This window comes from Eumetopias jubatus, unplaced genomic scaffold (genome assembly GCF_037043125.1).
Source record: "Eumetopias jubatus isolate StellerSeaLion01/CBP00866 unplaced genomic scaffold, mEumJub1_p1.0 scaffold_6, whole genome shotgun sequence".
Taxonomy (NCBI): Eukaryota; Metazoa; Chordata; class Mammalia; order Carnivora; family Otariidae; genus Eumetopias; species Eumetopias jubatus.
The window spans coordinates 50406550-50427441 of NW_028274812.1; the positions used below are offsets into that span (position 1 = coordinate 50406550).

Consider the following 20892-nt stretch of genomic DNA (forward strand, 5'->3'; position numbering starts at 1 on the left):
TTTTCAGCCTAATGGAAAAATTGTTCCTTAATGTTTATGCCAGCAACAATGAGGTTTTCCGTGTTAGAAATTCCCTAAGGAGTTTAAAACTTAAAATGTTTACATATTTTTTAACTGGAGCTAATTAACTTACCCTTTCCACCTGTATCTCTAGACTCTGGGAATTTACTCTAACACCATTCACCATAAAGTATAACGCAGCCTAAGGCAGATTCATGAGGAACCGCATCTGAGGGGCCTACTACATTCCAAAGCATCCTCTATGATGTGCTCTCAGGACTAAGTTTTAGCGAAATTTTAATAGAATATGAAGATCAAAGTAAAAAATTATGCCCTCTGAAAATACTCATGTTAAGAATTTGACAGTCTTTTCTCTGAAAGCATTACCTTAAACATTTAAATAAAGTTTAACATATTAGCACAAAATACACCAGTTATATGAAACATATTACTTCCTTCCCAGATTTTAATCGCATAATTAGAGTGTTTTCAGTGTAGACCAATAGAACTCTAAGTTCAAGGCTGAGAGCAAGCTGTTCACCAGGTTATGTGACATAGCCTGGGCTTCCATTCTCTGAAGCCACAGGGACCACCAGTAAGCAGGGCAGCTAAGCAGCCAGTGGAACTAGGCAAGGATGTTAATGGACTCCTCAGCAGGTTTTTGGAGGATAGGGGCAAGTAAAGAGAAAAGAATGATACAGAGAAAGAGACCAGGAAGAGCAAGCAAAGAGGCCTAAGAAAGAGTGGGAAAGTGCACTGCCGGAAGCCCCCACTCAGTGCCACCCACGCTGGACTGGCCTGCCCCTGATCGCTGCATTTTCTATTCAAAAGTCATCCGGACATAAAGTGCTTTATAAATAACAAAGGTACAAATTAAAATATTCTTCAGTGCAGTTAAAAGGATTAGAATTAGGAGCAGGAAGAACAAAGCTGTGTTTACTTTACAACTAAGTATCCATTTACTTTAAAAGTGCAGAAAGTTGAAGCTAACAGAGTTAAGGTTTGCTCCATACTTGGGCAGAGCCCATGGGATCTTCTGCAAACATGTATAAATAGATACTCTAGATCAGGGAGTACAAATGAGGTCCTGCTTCTGTTCATGAATAGAATCTGAAGCTTAACGCAAGCACTGTGCAATCTCAAGTGGACATTACCAATCTCTTAGTAGGACTGTAGACTAAGGATTGCAACTGTGATCAAAGAAATTTATAAATTTTGAATAAAGTATCAATCTGGGTGGTTTGTTGTTGCTGGAATGGATGGATACCAAGCGTATCTACTGCAATACAATTTAACTAAAATGTTTCTGGAAGATCCATGGGTATCTGTTACAATAGTATCTGTTCCGAGTCTCTGTAAAGGGGAATAATTGCTCCCCTTCTTATATATTGTCGGCCTCAAATGCTAGAACCTTTTGAATGTGAGAATTTGCTGAGTTTTATCAGAATTAGGATGATGAGATAGAAAGCAGAGTTCTGACTCTACTCTTTTCCTCTCAAGTGTCTGGATGGAACAAAAAAATTCAGGCCCACCAGGTCACTTTACTGCAATAGTAACACTGCTCAGAAATTAGAAAGGATTTACTTTGAAAGATTAGGGTAATGTTTCTTGGTCTAAATCCTTATGAATATTAGTATTTTTCATTTTCTAAGTTTGTAGAACTTTTAGAACTTCAGACTTCTAGAACTTTTTGTACCAAACATGTTATGAAATATACATTTTATAGAATTTAGCATCTTTTATACTTATAACTTTATATTATAACAGCAAAGAACTCGCCATAACAGTCTATTATAGTGGAGCTTTTTCAGTATCATAGGACCTGTTTAATTCATTCCATCAGACTGAAAACTGCATATGTGTAATCTTGTACATGAATATAATATTGAGATCTAAGTTTTACTATAAATACTTCAGCTACTTTGTTTTTTTTTGTTTTTGTTTGTTTTAAGTAGGCTCCACACTCCTACTCACAATCCTGAGATCAACACCTGAGCTGAGATCAAGAGTCTGAAGCTTAACCAACTGAGCCACCCAGGCACCCCACTTTGCTCTTTTATTATGGAACCTAACCAAGCAAGATCAAGTCTTTTGAGTTTCAGATTATTACTTTTTTTTTTTCCTTTCTAAAATCAGCCAAATTTTGAAAGGGAAAACATTTTGGAAGTCTTTACAGAGTAAATTTTCTCTTTTAGAATTGTTTCTGTAAAATTGGCAGGAGCAGGGACAAGTCTTAGGAGTCTGTGCTAAAGCTATAAAAAAAAATTTATAATGGTAGGTTTGATGATTGGTCTTACTTGTATGTCTTTGCTGATCTCAAAAGCACTGATAATAATGAGGAAATAATGTTTTATATAGCTAGGCATGGATAAATGCAGAACCCAATAATATAGTATCATTTCTAAGTTTTTTGTTATTGTTTTTTTTAGAGAGAGAGCATGTGTACGTGGGGAGAGGGAGTGGGAGAGAAAGAATCTCAAGCAGACTCCACGCCCAGAACGGAGCCTGATGCGGGGCTTGAACTCACGACCTGAGATCATGACCTAAGCTGAAATCAAAAGTTGATAACTTAACAGACTGAGCCACCCAGGTGCCCCTCTAAGTCATTTTCTAGAAGTTTAAAATAAGAATATGAAAGGGCAGTATATGGTCAAAATATAGTTGTTTTTTAAGCAATATAACCCTCCAAAAAAATTACCCAAGTTTCCTAAATATGAAATATGGAAGTACTGAAAGTTACAGCCATGTGTATGTCATAGTGAACTGCTGAATATCTTCACAATCAAAAATAACTTAAAATCTTATTAAAAATAAATTCCACATTTAGCATTCCTACTTTGAACTTTTGAGTTTTCTAGCTGTTTAATTAACCGCCTCACTTCCCTCCAACCCCCTTGTGGCCCGCCTCCTCCCCCATCAACAACTACAAATCCATATCCTCTTCAGGTTTCTACATCCTCAGCTAAAGACAAAGAACAGAAGCTGAAAGGAAAAGCAGGGAGATAAGAGATTAAGTTTCTGTCCTTCCAGAGAAGTTTGAAACAGATGGATCCTGGAGGTGCTTTAGAAAAAGATAGCATTCTTCCCAGGTGAGCAAGCTACATTTGAGGAAGCTCTAACATGCATTTATACTTAGGATTTAAATATACTTTGCATATTATTAACTTTCAAAGACATAAATAAGAAACATGTACTAAAGTATAATTTCAGGATGAGGAAAGTGTTCCTATTTTTTGTAGATGAGTATAGGTCATGGCATGACTTTGGTTTTAATTTTAGGTCTTTAAAACTTTAATAGCTTTCATACAAGTGTCTTTGCATAAATAGAAAAAGTACTGGGAATGTTAATGGGGAGCGGGCTAGGATAAATACCGAAGAGTGCAAATTTTTGCCAGTAAGTTTTGGAATACAGAAGTTGTTTCTCTTTATAAGTGCTTTTAACCTTTCAAGACCCATTAATTTTATAAACCAACTGGAGCAATTGTTTCTATCAGAAATATTTTCCACATGAATACAAAGATTTTTTTTTCCCTATTTGTACCTGAAACTGCAACTTGGTAAGACTCTGTGGAAATGTCAAGTCCTAGTGCTAACAAATCTCGAAGTCAGAAAAACTCTACGTTACAAATCTCGAAGTCAGAAAAACTCTACGTTAAGATGGCCAGAATCTCTTTGATTCACTCTATTTCACTTTATTGTTACACTTTAAACAAGTTCAGAAATCTGGGGGTTTCTGGCTACTTGAGTAATCAACACACGGCAAACTGAAAGGAAGCAAATGGAAGTGGGAGAAATGCCCGCCTCCTGAACTGCTCTGCCCTTATGGCCATGATCCCTTCCGTGCCACGCTCTGAATCCCAACACAGCGCTGCCATCTCTCCCAGAAGCCCCCCGGACACCGGAGCAAGGCAGAAGAACTTAACCTCAGATCTTAGTTAAGAGCAGGCAAGAGCTTTAACACAGACTTGAGGTTTCGGTAGATCTGACATTATCTAGAATCCAGACTTGAATCTTATAAAAAGTTTCCAAACAGCAGAAGAAATTAAAACAGAGATACCAGAACTAAAAACATCATGTGAGACAACAAACACAATTCCAGTCCTAACCAAATTGCAACCCTTTCATTATAGCTTGAGGTATTTTTAAATATTTGTACAAGCTTATTAGCATTCACAGTTTCCAGAGTTGCTTTTTACTGAGATAGCATCAATGCTCACAATATTTGACTTTCCGACATAAGTTTTCATATACCAGACTCTCTGCCCCCACACTCATGGAAATACCAGACAGCTAGCTATTCAGTGGCAGAAAATGGTTCTTGTAGTAATAAGGGTTCTAGTTCCCAATTATTGTGCTATTCTTAGGATGAGATTAAAAAAATAAGAAATCTGCAATTTATATAAAAGGAAAACTTGCTTAAACTTCTGAAAGCAAGTTCAGTCTGGTGGAGGTATGTAAGACGTTAAATAACAGAGTCAGATTCTTTCTTAAAGATTCCAGGTGAGCTTGACAGCAGAGAGTTCTGATTCTCCAACATTTTCTCCATCTTTTCTCCTCCAGTGGTTTTATCAATCTCTCTTTGCTTCTTACTGTGGATCCAGGGGATAAAACAAAGGACAGCACTTCCAATAAGGGGAGGGATTCCAGCGAGGTAGAATGCCACGTCATAGGAGCCCAGCTTGTCACGAAGTAACCCTGGGAAGGGAAAAAACTGTCAACAAGAGAGAAGAAGGGTGGCTCTTAGAGGTCTCAGATCAGTCACACATTTCTTAGGAAATGGGTCTGAAGTATAAACCTTTTCTGATATGAGAAAGGAAAAGATCTTAGATCTTTAATCTTATCACAGACTATAGGCCTATGGGTTTGCGTACCAAGATATTACATGGAAAAAATATTTGTAACCAAGCTTTGGCTTTTTCAAAACCATTCAAAGGGCTTTGGGGTATTCTGACCCAGGGTATAATGGTCCTTATTTCAGGGGAAGGTGAAACTTCTCTCCTACACACATACCTCACAGTATCTACATTTCAAACCTTCTTGGGCCTATTTGTTTATGAAATAACATGAAACTATTTAAAATTTGGAATTCAAAATCATGAAAAATTATAAATCTGTGACTTAAGATGAAAAAGTTTGTTAAATATACTTGTCAGCATATGGGAGTAAAATGTTTGGCACTCTGACAGATCCTTGGGCTCTGCTTCTTAAAACTTATTCAGAATATTCCTTGTTTCTAATTTCTCTAACAAAATCCAGATATTTCTTTAAGATTTTATTTCTTAAGTAATCTCTACACCCAACGTGGGGCTCGAACTCCCAACCCTAAGATCAAGAGTCACAGGCTCTACCAACTGAGCCAGCCAGGCACCCCACAAAACCCAGATTTTAAAAGTTATCTTAGTGTTTTTAAACTTTTGTACTCTTACTATAAAACCCCACCTATCTGAAATGTCCAGGGAACACATTGAATTGAGTATCAGACTTTTTGCAATAAACAGCTGAGAATTTGTCCAATTAAGTACTGACACATTAAAAAGGTGTACATTTATTCTAGACAGAAATCTAAAATATACAATATATAGATACAACTTTCTTATCTTCTGAATCAGAATATTCTGTATATAACTAAACCCTTCCTCCTTCTGAACACTAATTATCATGTCTGACTATAATCCTGTGATCCCTCAGAACCTCCTGGCAAGCCAAGAGCTTTCTGAGGCCAGCTGCGGCGTGTTGTTCTGCCTAACTTCAGAAGTTTCCGGTTATCTCCCTTGTTAGTCTATTCTCAGTTATTTCTAGTTGCAAACACCAGTCCTACCAAAGTACTGCTTATAATCTGCTGTAGACGTGGAAACCCTAAAAATCTAAGCTCGTAAGGTGTAAAAATAGTGTAAGTAGTGTATTACCTGGGGTACAGGGGAAGGGCTGGAGGGTTCTCCCACAGGGAGACTGTGACCTTCAGTGACTGCATGCTTGTTCATGACTAGGTTCCCAGTTGGCAAAGTTGCTAGAAGTGTTGGTTCTGGACATGAGAATGAACTTTCACTGAGCCCCTCACATGCCAGACTCAGATGACATTAGAATTTTATCCTAGTTTTATTGAATCACAACCTAATAATTCACATTGGCACCCAAGTAATATTGAACATGAGGCACCTTTATACTACTCAGAAGATATCTAAAGATGAAATTCATACAACATAAAATTAACCATTTCTGTGGCCTTTACCATGTTCACAATATTGTACAACCACCACCTCTATCTAGTCCCAAAATATTTTGATCACACCAGAAGGAAATGCCATACCCATTAAGCAGTTAGTTACTCCCCAATCCCCCTCCTTCCAGCCCCTCGAAACCACCAATCTGCTCTTTGCATCTATGGACTTACCTATTCCGGATATTTCATATAAATAAAATCTTACAGTATATGACCTTCTGTATCTGGCTTCTTTCACTTAGCATAATGTTCTCAAGGTTCATCCACCTGGTGGCATGTATTGGTACGGTACTTCCTGCCTTTTTATGGCTAATATCCCATTGTATAGCTAAACCACATTCTATTTATCCATTCATCCACTGATGGACATTTGAGTTGTTTCCAGTAAATGGTATTTTCCATTAATTATTCCTGGGCGGGGAATATGATCTCTTACACAAAGCATATTTAGAAATCTTTCAGAATCTTCATCTCTTTTTAAAAAGCAGCCATGTTTCCATTTCTCCAAAACACATACTAAATGAAATATAGCAACTGTGAAAGCTTAAAGCCCAAAAGCTTACAATTAAACATTTTATAGAGTGTGTTATGTATCAATAAGGATAAGAGGGACTCCTCAGCAAACTTTTTCAACATGTCATCCAAGGCTGGTCTTATTAAAAATGTTATCAATAAGGCACACACAAAAGCAAAAGACTGGTAACCAAAAAATCATAATATATTTTCCATATAGTAAATTACTGGAGACTCATTATATTTACCTGCAATAGGTGGGCCAACAGTCATGGGTATAGACATGAATCCAAGTAGAAATCCAATTGCTTGAGAAACATCCTGGGGGCCAACTAACTCAAAGGCAATGGGGGCCATAATGGAAATGAAGCATCCATCGAAGAGACCCATGATGAGACAGACAGCAATGAGGGCCCCAAAGACCCTACATAGGGGAATCATCATGGACATCAGACCAATGAAGAGAAAGGAGAGTACCTAGGACAAAACAGCACAGTGTCAACTCTGCTCTCAGGAAAAGTGAGTGTTACAATCACTGAGCAACATGCTTAGGACTTTTGGCCGACTACTGGTTACTTGCCTCCCTGGCCCAATTCACCTTGATTTTATATATATAATCAACTCCCATAATCATCTCCCCTAAGTTCCCCTAGCACTTTCTCAAAATTTCCGTAAAGGGACAGAATAAAATAAGTATTTTTACATACTTACCTTCCCTTCTAGCCTGTAAGTTCTTGAAGTCAGAATCTGTACAAAAGTTATCTTTGGACTAGATAATCTAAGGTTTAAGAATCTTGCACCTGGTCAATACTCAATAAATATTTGTTCTTTGAGAATCAGCTCAAATTCATTCATCAAACATCTGATTTTGAAATTGTATATACTCTACTGGTGTTAGTCCTTTGCAAAAGGAGAATATGCCAGCAAGATCAGTACTTCACATCACAGAGCTTCCAGCTTGGGGAATATGATGATGTAAGGTTTAGCTATTTAAATAATTTAAAATATGTTGCCTGCCAATATCCCAGACATATTACAGATATGCAGACCAAGTGAGAGATTAAAATAAGTAACTGTGTATTACATAAATATGTACTGAATTTTGATTATTCAAATTCCAATTAAGTTTCGACTGTCATAGGAAATATGTATAATATGCAAATGAAAACATAAACATATTCTACTAGAACATCCTAAGAGCTAAATTATGTAATCCAATTTTATTTGATAATGTAAATCAATCTGATTATCAAATGATATTTTCAAACACTGTCTTCTGGTGATCCAGCACAGATATACCCTATTTAAGCACCCAGAGTTAAGGCTGAGGAATATTCTGAGCCATGGAACACGTTCATTTAACGGTAGTTGATAGAACCAGACACTTGATTTTGCCTGCCACTGGGTAGCTTCTGTGCTCTGTGCTGTATACTATGCCACGTGAATAAGGCCTGGTTCCTACCCTTGGGTTGTGGGGGGACGAACATGGAAAACGAGTGCACATCAAGTGTCCTAGATGTTGCCACAGTTGTATATTCAAAGTACGGTGGGTGCAAAAAAGGGAGCAGGCAATTCAGTAACTTCTTTAGGCAAAGAACTAAATAAAACTTGACAGTTCACTAGTCAGCAGAAGAAATGTTTCAAAAAGCCTCAGCCTTTTTAAAAATATGTGTACAACAGCAGCTATCATTTACTTAGTGTTTATTAGATGCCAGGCACTGTTCTAAGCACGTTAGCTAATGATCTCCTAACAACTTTATGAGGTGGGTACTAACGTGATGCCCATTTTATAGCTGCAGACAGTGATGCTGGGAGACGTTCAGTAATGTGCCTAAATGTTCCCACCTAGGAACCCTTGGTCTGCACAGTGGTAGCAGCGAGCAGGAGGAACTGCTCCCAGAGGGTACCTCCAATGATGAGGGGGCTGGGGAGGAAGGGAGAGAGCATACAAAGCAGCCATCTGGGTCACCATCTTCTCCTGTTTTTCCAAGGGCCCAGAGGGCCCACCAAGCTTGGGCACTTGCCTCAGGGCAGCTGCACACAACCTCCTAGGGGTCAGGATTTCCTGCGGAGCTGCCAACGCTGCACAGTGAGTGCAGGGATGAAGGAACAGCAGCGGTGCCGAGCTCTCCAGCTGACCGTGACACAGGCGGTCCATGGACCCCACAGTAAGAAACATGCTCTTGAAAAAGTGTCAAAGTCCAGGTTAGGTCTCTTTTTGACACCATCATCCCATACAGCTGAGTGCATTTTTCTTCTTCACTATTAAAATATGACTTTATGGTATAATTATTAGTTTAAGACTTGGAGTTAGTTATTTGAAAAGTCTGGCACTTCACATTTTCTAAAGAATACAATCTCCCATTTTTCTGATTTTTTTTTTTTTTTGGTTAAAGATTTTATTTATTCATTTGTGAGAGAGAGGGGGACAGCATGAGTGGGGGAGGGGCAGAAGGAGAAGAAGAGGGAGAAGCAGGCTCCCTGCTCCCTGCCGCAGGGATCATGACCTGAGCTGAAGGCAGACACTTAACTGACTGAGGCATCCAGGCGCCCCTTTTTATTTTCTACTTAAACATTTTCCCCAACCCAACTTCAATGAAAACACATGCATAATTTCTTTGCATGGGTAATTAGTGGGCTTGCAGCCTGGTAGGTTGGAAAAAACTAAGGTTCAGAGGAATAAGACCAGGTTCCAGCTCTCTGTGACCTTGAGCAAGTAAAAAGGCTTCCCGATGTTTCCCATGTACACAAAAAGATCTAAAAATAAATAGAAATGTAGAAAGTGGTTTGAAATTCACAAGTAGGTAAATGACAAGGAGTACTGTCATTGATAAACTAACCACACTTTGTCTTAATTATACATACATTTTTAACTCTACCTACAAACACAAAAGCAGATAAACATGGAAAGTCATTTGAATCTTAGAAACTCATCAATTATCACAAACTCCAGAGAATCTAGAATAAAACTTCAGGACATTGTGGGGCCACATTCCATGGATTTAACTGGTAAAGCGACTGACTAAACATTCCCAACCATGCCACTGTAACTATACTAGGTTACCTTTCAAGAATATTTTTTCCTTTGAATATGTTTCCTCTTCTTTTACTATTTTGTTCAGTAAAAATCTCTCCCAAGATAAGAGAACCAGAGTGAATCATTGAAAGCGTAGCACACTACTTGGCACCAAATCAATTGTGCTCAATAAATGAATGTTTTTCTCGGACAAATTTACATAACATGAGACCCAGGCGCTTTACTTCTGGTAGTTATTCTGATTTTTCTATACATTTTTGGCCCCTTCCAATTTTTGTTCTTTGGTTTAGTTTTGTAAAAAATAATTCACTCAGGGAGCCTGGGTGGCTCAGTCGGTTAAGCATCTGCCTTCGGCGCAGGTCAGGATCCCAGGGTCCTGGGATCGGGCCCCACACTGGGCTCCTTGCTTGGCAGGAGGCCTGCTTCTCCCTCTCCTGTCTGCTGCTCCCCTGCCTGTGCTCTGTCAAATAAATAAAATCTTAAAAAAAAAAAATTCACTTAAGAGTTTCAGATTTAGGGGTGTCTAGGTGGCTCAGTCAGTTAAGCATCTGACTCTTGATTTGGCTCAAGTTACGATCTCAGGGTCATGAGATCCAGCCCTGTGTCAGTTGGGCTCTGCACTGGGCGTGAAGTCTGCTTAAGATTCTCTCTTTCCCTCTCCCTCTGCCCCTCCCCACCTTTCAAATTTATTACTATATATTTGAGCTTAAAATTTCTTAATACTTTACCTGACTACGAGTTCTCCTCAGGTAAAACTATATTAACTATATTCTCTTTTTTCAATTATTTGACAATAATTACTAGTTTTTATTCAAAATTGTTAAGTTTTAATAACTTAAGTAGAAACTGTTATTTAAAAGTAAAATTTCTTGGTTTTTTGTTAAGAATTGAGTTCATAGGTATTTACACATTTATCCTTTAGTATCTCTCAGAAAATAGCTGGTGAACTGTTCATATGGGAGTTTCTGTACTTCATTACTTCCCCAAATAAATATTGATCCATACATCAAATATTGATTTGTAAATACTGGGCTGCAGTTTGAAAGATAAATAAATTTAGTATTACTAAAATCTTCTTTCCCCTCCTCAAACATAGCAGCTCTGGTTGGATTTAAATGAGGTATTCAAAGGTCCCTAATTCTCTTCTAGACTCTGGCACTGACATTTAATAAGACATTGACAGTTGAGATGTAGTTCCTGCTTTTGTTTTCTTAAAATCATCCAAGGAAATATCTTCTGTCACAATATTATAGGTTCTATTATAGAACTCCTTGCTTAAGTTAGTTTACATACTTAAAGAACAAAAAAAAATTGGGTTTTTTTGTTGTTATTATCCTTCCCCATTTCTATCACAAAAAGAACATTCTTGGAGAAATGTCCATTTAAGTTTTGCTCAGGAATCTAAGTATAGCTCAAGAAGAAAAATGAGCTGCACCTGAATAAGCAGAAGGCATTTTCAGAGGCAGACACACAACTGGCCACAGTTAGATTCAAGTGTTGCTCCTACAAATTTATTCACTATAAAGTTTCCAGACTTTTCCAGCTAGGAACCCAGAGCAGAAAGCCTTTAACCATTATTATTCCATATAATGCAGTTCAGTGATCTCTTTGCTCAGCATTTAAAACAGTTAGGCTGAAAATACCTGGACCTTGATAGAGTTTACATTCAGAACTCTGAAGCAAAAGCGTGAGGCTCCTAAACAAAGATTTGAGTCTATCTATCAGCAAAGGTCTCTGGGGCACCTGGCAGGCTCACCTGGTGGAGCATGCAACTCTTGATCTCAGGGTTGTGAGTTTGAGCCCCATGTTGGGTGTACAGATTACTTTAAAAAAATTGTAAGCAAAGATGTCTAGTTCAGGATAACCAAGGTCTCCTTTCTTGAGACCTGTTCCAAATCAGGATCTGCTTCAGTATTTGATAGACTATTAAAACATAATCAACGGAAGGATTTATTAATCATGCACTCTGGGCCGACACTTCACATAAGTTGTCACCATGAATCCTTACCGCAGCCCTCGGCCGGTTCTGGAGACAGCTGGTGACAAGAACTGGGGTGAAATCATGTCTCACTCCAGAGCCTGTGCTTTTCTGCTCTGCAGCCTCCCAGACCCAAGATGACTGTGACCAGAAATTAGACCACGTGGGAGGTTGTGAAGTGTGTTCTGTGCCCAGCTGCTAGGAGACAGGGGAGGGGAGAGAACCGTCACAGCCGCGTGAGGTTGGGCTGTAACAGACAAGAGCAGGGAGCAGGTATGTCTGCACCACCAGTGCTGAGAAGGTAAGGAAGGTAAGCCGTGGGAGCTCCAGCTCTTAAAGGCGAGGCCAAAAGGCAGCCAGCCAGCGAGGGAAAGAATGGTGGGAATAAGCGAACAGGCAGAGCTGGAGTTGGCTGCAGCAGAGAACAGCCAAGACTCAAAAACCACACTGAATGGTTGGGAGTTGGGCAGGGGAGCCAGGAAAAAGGAGACACAGGGGCAGGGAGTGATATAAAGGAGCGAGTCCACATGGGTTAGGCCTGTGTTGGCTCCCGTGGCACTATATTCACAGGAGGGGCCCACTGGTGGCTCCCCATAGCCACACGACACATGGAAGGCCTTCTTCCTCCTTCACAGGCCTCTCTGAAATGCAACCCCCTCACTGTGACTCAGCACACACTACTGTGGAGAATGGATTACTGCTTCCAGCCCAGGAATCTCTCCTCCATATACAACCACAGTGACTTTAAAATGTGAAATCAGGGGGCGCCTGGGTGGCTCAGTCGTTAAGCATCTGCCTTTGGCTCAGGTCATGATCCCAGGGTAATGGGATCCAGCCCCGCGTCAGGCTCCCTGCTCAGTGGAAAGCCTGCTTCTCCCTCTGTCCCTCTGCCTGCTCATGCTCTCTCTCTCCCAAATAAATAAATAAAATCTTAAAAAAAAATAAAATGTGAAATTAGGGGCACGGGACTCTTGATTTCAGCTAAGGTCATGGTCTCAGGGTCGTGAGATTGAGCCCTGTGTTGGACTCCACTCTCAGTGGGAAGTCTCCTTGAGAATCTCTCCCTCTCCCCGCACTCAAATATATCTTTAAAAAAAAATGTGAAATCAGACCACGTCATTCTCCAACGAAGACCCACTACACTTAAAGTAAAATCTCTTCATTTTGGCTTTTAAGATGCTGTATAATCTGGCCCTTCCTAACTTTCCAACCTCTTCCCATGTCACTCTCCCTGTCTTCTTGAGTTCTTCATTTTTCCTGCCCCCAGTTTTGCTCCAGGAACTCAGGGGCCATGCATATTTTGTGTGTATCACCCCACCAGGGTCTAGGCTAGAGCACAGTAGACACAATCTTTGGAAAGAATGAAAGGAAGCTGAAAGTCTGTAATGCAACAAGGGTCCATTAGAGGGTTCTCTTGACCCTTGAGAACAAGACCAACTGATCCACAAGAATATCCACAGCTGGGTCCTAATAAAAGAGGAATGATCATAATACAGTAAATGCTTTCAAAAATAGCACTCTACCAGCTATGGACACTTCCTTCCACCATGTGACCAGACTCCTTTCTGCAGCTGTCTGCTGGGACCTACACACAAGACACCTGCAGTGAGGCCGCCTCTCTGTTCCTCAGGGTTCACACCTCTAAGTGGAAGTGACCACGATACTGTCGTCAAAGGGCTGGGGTGAGGAACACCAGAGAATGCACATCTGGCACATGGAAGTACTCAATAAATGGTGGATGCTGTTATTTCTAATCAATCAAAGGAAGTTACTTTATCTGTAGTAAATGCCTTTCCAGTCATTTTCCTGCACCCAAATCCCACTTCTCCTTCAAGGTCCAACCCAAATACTGCCTCCCATCTATAGAGTGAGGAGACACGCTCAATGCCCCAATCCCTAACTGCCCCCTCCCGGGGCTCCCCTTCACCTTCCCTTCAGAGCCAAGCTCTTGGGCAAAGTAGTCCACATGGCCACTTACTCAGTGATCATGATCCATCTTTAGCACCTGCCACTCCACTGAAACTCTGCAGCTAAATCCAGTGAAAACCTTTTAGTCTTTAATGTGCTAGCCCTCTCACTAGCTGCCGACACTGCTGACCACTCCTGTCTCTGAAAACACTCTGTGCCCTGCTTCCTTCCCACCAGTCTGGCCACCCCTTCCATTCTCCGCTGCACACCCCACTCCTCCGCTCCCACCACACAGCCCACGGATGCCAAAGTCCCACGGGTCTCTGAGACTCTCTTAGGAGCTCCAAACCTGGCTTTCCCACAAACACCACAAATTTAAAATGGCAAAAATGAACTTAGCATCTTACTCCACTACTGAATTATTGATCTTAATGAAACAGCACAACCATCCACTCTGTGACTGGAGCCACAAATCTCAGACCCGGCTGAGGTGGCTCCATCAAACTCTCATTCCCAATATCCCTATTTTATACCCTGTCTGATTCCAATGTTTCTGCCTTGGTTCCTCCTGCCTAGACTACTTCAACAGTCTCCAACTAGTCCCTCTGCCTCGACTTTTTTTAAACAGCTTTACTGAGATAATAAATTCACCTACCATAAAAGTCACCCCTTTAAAGTAAATAATGAGTGGGTTTGAGTTAACAAAGTTGTACCGCCATCACTACTGCCTAATTTTAGAATATCTGTATCACCCCAAAAAGGATCCCCATACCCTGTAGCAGTTCCCCCCCACCGCCTCCTCCCCCAGCCCCAGGCAACCCTAAATCTACTTTCTGTCTCGTGGTGCTGCCCATTCTGGCCACTTCCCAGAAAGGGAGCTATACAATATGTAGCCTTCTGGCACTGTCTGCTCTCTTACCCCTCCTCCACTTCATTCCACCCTACATAGTTCCTGGATTAAGCTTCCTAGAATACAACTCCGGTCGTGTCACTTCCTCGGTTAAAACCCTCTCCTGGCTCCTGGTAGATTGCAGGATAGTGTTCACCCTCTTCCTAACCTGGCTCCTGAGCCTCTCCCTCCAGCCAATTTAGTGCTCTCCCTCTATCTCCTTTATCTCCCCTTTTGTTGTTTTCCAGACATACTGTGTCACACCTCCACCTCCCTGCCCATGTGGCTTCCTCGGCCTGGAACACATTTCTCTGCTTTATCTGCCTGACTACCACTCACCTCTTAACAGCCCACCAGCCCAGGAAGCCTGCTCCGACCCTCGCCAGTGATTCAGATGTTTGGAGCCTGCGTTTCTATGGCACCCATCTAGAGTAGTCATTATTCCACTGTGCTGCCACACTGTTTTATCTGTCTCCCCATGAGACCATTAGCTACTAACTGAGGGCACAGGTCATGTTTCATGCTTCATCTGCAGCATTCAGCCCAGTGTCTAGCATGGAGGAGTCATTTAAGAACTTGTCAAATGAGTGTCAATATGATCTTGGAATTAGCATTAGTTTAGTGCACACCTCTCAACACCCAGGAGGCAATCTGCAGTAAAGAAGTTCAAAAGAAACACACCCCCCTGAATTTCACAAGATACTGCAAAAGGCACATGACTATGAGAACTGTGCCAAAAATAAAACATTCTTCTTAGGAAAAGCAGTGGGCAAAAAACATTCTGATTTGGTGGAGTTCCATGACAAAACAAGATTGTTTGATCGCCAATGTCCCATGTTGAAAACCCAAAACTCATAACCGATTTTGCCCTTGAAAAACTGCTGGTAGAAGTTAGGTTCCAGAAAGTATCTGTCATTTTTACAGAAGAATTTAAGCAAATAAATACATATAACGAGACATGAGGGGATAAAGATAATTTTGCTGGGGGAAAAGTGGCTTAAGAAAGTACCTGAAGATAAACCTTCTTCACACCAGGCACATAATCTGCAATCCTGCCAAAGAGCAGCCGTCCAACCCCTGAAGTGATGCCAATGCACATGAGAACCACCTCTTTATTTTTTCCATCTTGAAATCTTTCATTCACATGTTTCATCTGTGGACCAAAGAGAAAGAGGCAACACTAAATACAGTAGGAAAAATTGACAAGTTTTGACACAAAATGCCTTTGTGTCTCCACAATGTTATGGACTCTCACCCCCTTCCAAATCCAAATATTTATAAAATTTCTTCTGTGATAATTTTTCATCAGAACATATGAAGACAAGGCTAATGTGATTTAGCTTGCATAAAAGAAACAAGAATCCTTATGAGAGGTCTTATTTCAAAAACGCGTTACCAACACACATTTTCTAAGTTGACATTGAGCCATTAGCTAAAGGAAGAGAACATACTTGAAACATACCAGACAACCTTGCTCTCTCAAGGTCACCTAAGGACCCAATTATCTGCTCTCCTTAAAGGCAATTTAAGGCAGTTTCACATCTCCTTGGAGAACCTGAACCAAACTGACAGCCCTGAAATAAGCTGTCCTGGAGCTTCCAGGATAAAAGCGTAAGGGTCCCTACCTGTGAATCTGCCTGTGTGCCATCAGAACAGACAGATTCAGAGGCAGCTGAACACAGCAGTTCGGAGAAAAGTCTCTTAGAGAGACTGCTTGGGTTCAAGTCTAGGGTCCATCGCTTATCAGCCTGATGACCTTGAGTAAGTTCTTAACCTCTAAGTCCTCAGTTTCCTTGTCTATAAAATGGAGATAGCAACAGTACCTCAAGAGGGTGGTTATGAGGATTAAAGTAAAGTATCTGTGTAAAGAACTTAGAACAGTGACCGACACAGTTAATAATGATTAGATATTAATTTTAGGGGACGCTTGGGTAGTTCAGTCGGTTAAGCGTCTGCCTTCGGCTCCGGTCATGATCCCAGGGTCCTGGGATTGAGCCCCGCGTCGGGCTCCCTGCTCTGCAGGGAGTCTGCTTCTCCCTCTCTTCCTGGCTTGTGCTGTTGCTATCTCTGTCTCTCTCTCTCTCTCTCTCAAATAAATACATAAAATCTTTAAATATATATGTATATTAATTTTAGCCTCTTTTAAAGGACCTTTTCTCTTAATTTACACTGTACCTAGAACAGTGGCTATAAAACGGCCACCTGACAATGTTTTAAAAGGCAGTGTGACCAGGCAGGTGTTATCCTGGGTGATAAAACACGCAACTCAGCGCCCGCTAGCATAAGCTTTGCTCCACAGCCCCTAAGTGTCACCCCTATCTTAGCACTTCCATTCTCTCAATGATCATCTGTGTTCTCACAGTAAAGATAAAAAGCACGTCTGTACTCCTACTGTTTTCTCTGAAATCACAGACATGTTTAACAAATCCAAACAGTTGCTTGAAACAATCAGACTTACTGTTCCCTACATCAGACTTTGGCCTGAATTCCAGAAGCCTGCAAAGCAAATTACCCAGCAAGTTCAGCAGCCCAGTGTTCCCAGGGGGTCCTAGTAGCCTTCAGGGATGAATGACATCCCCTTAAGAGACTTCCATTTTGCATTTTTATGCCCACTTGGATATGCCAACACCTATATTTATATTCTTTACTTTGGTATTAAAAGCCCTTCATAACCTGTCACCAATCTTTTTGCCTTTATTACCTACTGATCCTCGACTCAAAAGCAGTAAATGCAAATGTCTACAGGACTCAGGCAAGTAACATTAAGGAGTGAAACAGACTTGTTGGAGAGAGGGAGCACATACTAAAGTTGATTATTACCATATAGGACCACCATGTTGCCAAGTCTATCTCCCAGCTCCCTTTTCTTTTAAAGGAAAGTCAGAAATTTTTTTGTGTGGAAATGTTGGCACCTACCTTAAATTTAGAACCTGGCATGATCCAACCCCATGCAAGCCAAACAAAACATGTCTGCAAACTGCATTAGGCCGACTTTGATCTTAGCACTAATCCTATCTGGCCCAGCAGGACAGGTTTATTCGGTGTCGCTTAAACACGTCTCATACTTTCTTACCTCTCTACGTTTCTGCTACCTCTTCCATCTTCTTTGACTCTCTGAATCCCACCCATTCTTTCTTTCCTTTTTTTTTATTATGTTATGTTATTCACCATACATTACATCATTAGTTTTTGATGCAGTGTTCCATGATTCATTGTTTGTGCCTAACACCCAGTGCTCCACGCAGAACGTGCCCTCTTTAATACCCATCACCAGGCTAACCCATCCCCCCACCCCCCTCCCCTCTGGAACCCTCAGTTTGTTTCTCAGAGTCCATAGTCTCTCATGGTTCGTCTCCCCCTCCAATTCCCCCCCTCATTTTTCCCTTCCTGCTATCTTCTTCTTGTTTTTTTTTAATTTTTTATTGTTATGTTAATCACCATATATTACATCATTTGTTTTGGTGTACTGTTCCATGATTCATTGTTTGTTCATAACACCCAATGCTCCATGGAGAATGTGCCCTCCTTAATACCCATCACCAGGCTAACCCATCCCCCTACCCTCTTCCCCTCTAGAACCCTCAGTTTGTTTTTCAGAGTCCATCATCTCTCCTGGTTTGTCTCCCCCTCTGACTTACTCCCCTTCATTCTTCCTCTCCTGCTATCTTCTTCTTTTTCTTTTTTCTTAAAATATGTTGCGTTATTTGTTTCAGAAGTACAGATCTGTGATTCAACAGTCTTGCACAATTCACAGCGCTCACCGTAGCACGTACCCTCCCCAATGTCTATCACCCAGCCACCCCATCCCTCCCACCCCCAACCACTCCAGTAACACTCAGTTTTCTTCTTGTTTTTTCTAAACATATAATGTATTATTTGTTTCAGAGATACAGGTCTGTGATTCAAGAGTCTTACACAATTCACAGTGCTCACCATAGCACATACCCTCCCCAATGTCTATCACCCAGCGACCCCATCCCTCCCACCCCCCACCACTCCAGCAACCCTCAGTTTGTTTCCTGAGATTAAGAATTCCTCATATCAGTGAGGTCATATGATACATGTCTTTCTGATTGACTTATTTCGCTCAGCATAATACCCTCCAGTTCCATCCACGTTGTTGGAAATGGCAAGATCTCATTCCTTTTGATGGCTGCATAATATTCCATTGTGTATATATACCACATCTTCTTTATCCATTCATCTGTCAATGGACATCTTAGCTCTTCCCATAGTTTGGCTATTGTGGACATTGCTGCTATAAACATTGGGGTGTCTATACCCCTTCGGATCCCTACATTTGTATCTTTGGGGTAAATATCCAGTAGTGCAATTGCTGGATCGTAGGGTAGCTCTATTTTCAACTTTTTGAGGAACCTCCATACTGTTCTCCAGAGTGGTTGCACCAGCTTGCATTCCCACCAACAGTGTAGGAGGGTTCCCCTTTCTCCGCATCCCTGCCAACATCTGTCGTTTCTGACTTGTTAATTTTAGCCATTCTGACTTGTGTGAGGTGGTATCTCATTGAGGTTTTGATTTGGATTTCCCTGATGCCGAGCAATGTTGAGCACTTTTTCATGTGTCTGTTGGTTATTTGGATGTCTTCTTTGGAAAAATGTCTGTTCATGTCTTCTGCCCATTTCTTGATTGGATCATTTGTTCTTTGGGTGTTGAGTTTGATAAGTTCTTTATAGATTTTGGATACTAGCCCTTTATCTGATATGTCATTTGCAAATATCTTCTCCCATTCTGTCGGTTGTCTTTTGGTTTTGTGGACTGTTTCTTTAAGACTGCTCAAATCCCACCTTTTCTATAAAGCTGTCCTTGATTATCTCTGTCTTACATCCCCTTCTTGTCATTGCCTAACGTTTTCATTGGCAGCTTAAGTACTGAATATTCCTACCCAGCCTTTCTAGCTTCTAAGGCTCCGCATTCTCTTCTGTCAACTCTTACATGTCAAACTAGACCTATCCACCTGCCTGTTCCAAAGATACCTCAAAGCCACCATGCCCCATGCTGAACTCCTCTCCCCCTCACAACCTGCCCTCTCTCCATTTCAGGTAACACTACTACTGTTGGCCCAACTACCCAAGGGAGAAACTGGATAACCATCCTAAATTACTCCCTCTCCGTCCCCTGAGATCCAGGAGTCACCCCTACCTAAATTCTGATGATTTTGCCTCCTACCCTTCTTAGACACACTTCCTTTGGTCTTTGTTCCCCGTGTTTTAGTTTAGGTTCCTTTTTTTTTCTTTTGGTGGGCAGCAAAGCAAGGTTTATTGAATGATGGTAAAGTGATAGTACAAAGCTCCTGAAGAAGGAGGGGACCCAAGGGAGGGTTGCCTTAGTTTAGGTTCCTATCACTCCTCACTTAGACAACAATAGCCTTCTAGCAGACTTCTTGCTTGAGCCCCCACTCCTGAATCTTTATTCTCTGAGACCACCAGATTAAGTTCAAAATTACAAACACTTCTCTGCCTAAGATCCTTTGATGGCTCCCATAGCCTTCAGGGTAAAGCTCCAACTCCTGGTTTGACAGATGAAAGCCTTCCTGCTTTGCTCCTGCAGCCTCACCTCCAGCTGCCTCCTTACACACACCGTGCTCACACTGTGCTGTCCGGTACGGCAGCTACTAGCCCCATGGACACTACTGAGCACTGAAAATGGAGCTACTGCAGATTGAGATGTGCTAAGTATAAAACACACAGCAAATTTAGAAGACTTACTGAAAAGAAAGCATGCAAAATATCTCAACAATTTAAAACTGATTCCAAGTTGAAATATTTTGCCTATATTAAACAAATATATACTGTTAAATATACTGTGAAACTAATTTCATTTATTTTTTTAAATATGGAAACTAGAAAATTATAAATCGCATATGTGGCTTGCATTATATTTCTATTGAATGGTGTTGGTCTAAGAAATCCACTTGTGGCTGCAAAGACAAGACAGCTGTTTATGATAAAGGTAACCTCAAACTGGCTTATTCCTCCAGGCCCTTATCACTCCTCCATAAGTGAAATCAGACAAAGTGGAAAGATGGATTCCAGCTCAATTCTGAAGAAACTGAATAACCTGATTTAAGGTAGGTAGGATATAAGTATGTGTATTCATCAGCTTTATTTTGGAATTTGAATCCAGATTTAATGTATTAATCTACTTCAGTAAGTGCCCAAAGGATCTATTATAACTTTTCAAAAGACATTTTTTAGTATTCAAAAAAACTAAATTTAGGGGTGCCTGGGTGGCTCAGTCGTTAAGCGTCTGCCTTCAGCTCAGGTCATGATCCCAGTGTCTTGGGATCGAGCCCTGCATCGGGCTCCCTGCCCAATAAGCCTGCTTCT

General features: G+C 41.0%; 1 protein-coding gene across 1 annotated transcript in view; it reads right to left on the minus strand.

Annotated features, from left to right (window-relative positions):
- Positions 1 to 2922: 2922 nt before the first annotated feature.
- Positions 2923 to 20892, minus strand: part of SLC16A10 (solute carrier family 16 member 10) — a 114366-nt gene continuing 96396 nt past the window's right edge. Inside the window, exons 4-6 of the mRNA XM_028104101.1 lie at positions 15555 to 15698; positions 6982 to 7210; positions 2923 to 4695 (exon numbers count right to left, since the gene is read on the minus strand). Of these exons, the coding sequence (XP_027959902.1) occupies positions 4463 to 4695; positions 6982 to 7210; positions 15555 to 15698 (606 nt within the window). The 3' untranslated portion in view covers positions 2923 to 4462. The remainder of the gene's footprint in view (positions 4696 to 6981; positions 7211 to 15554; positions 15699 to 20892) is intronic.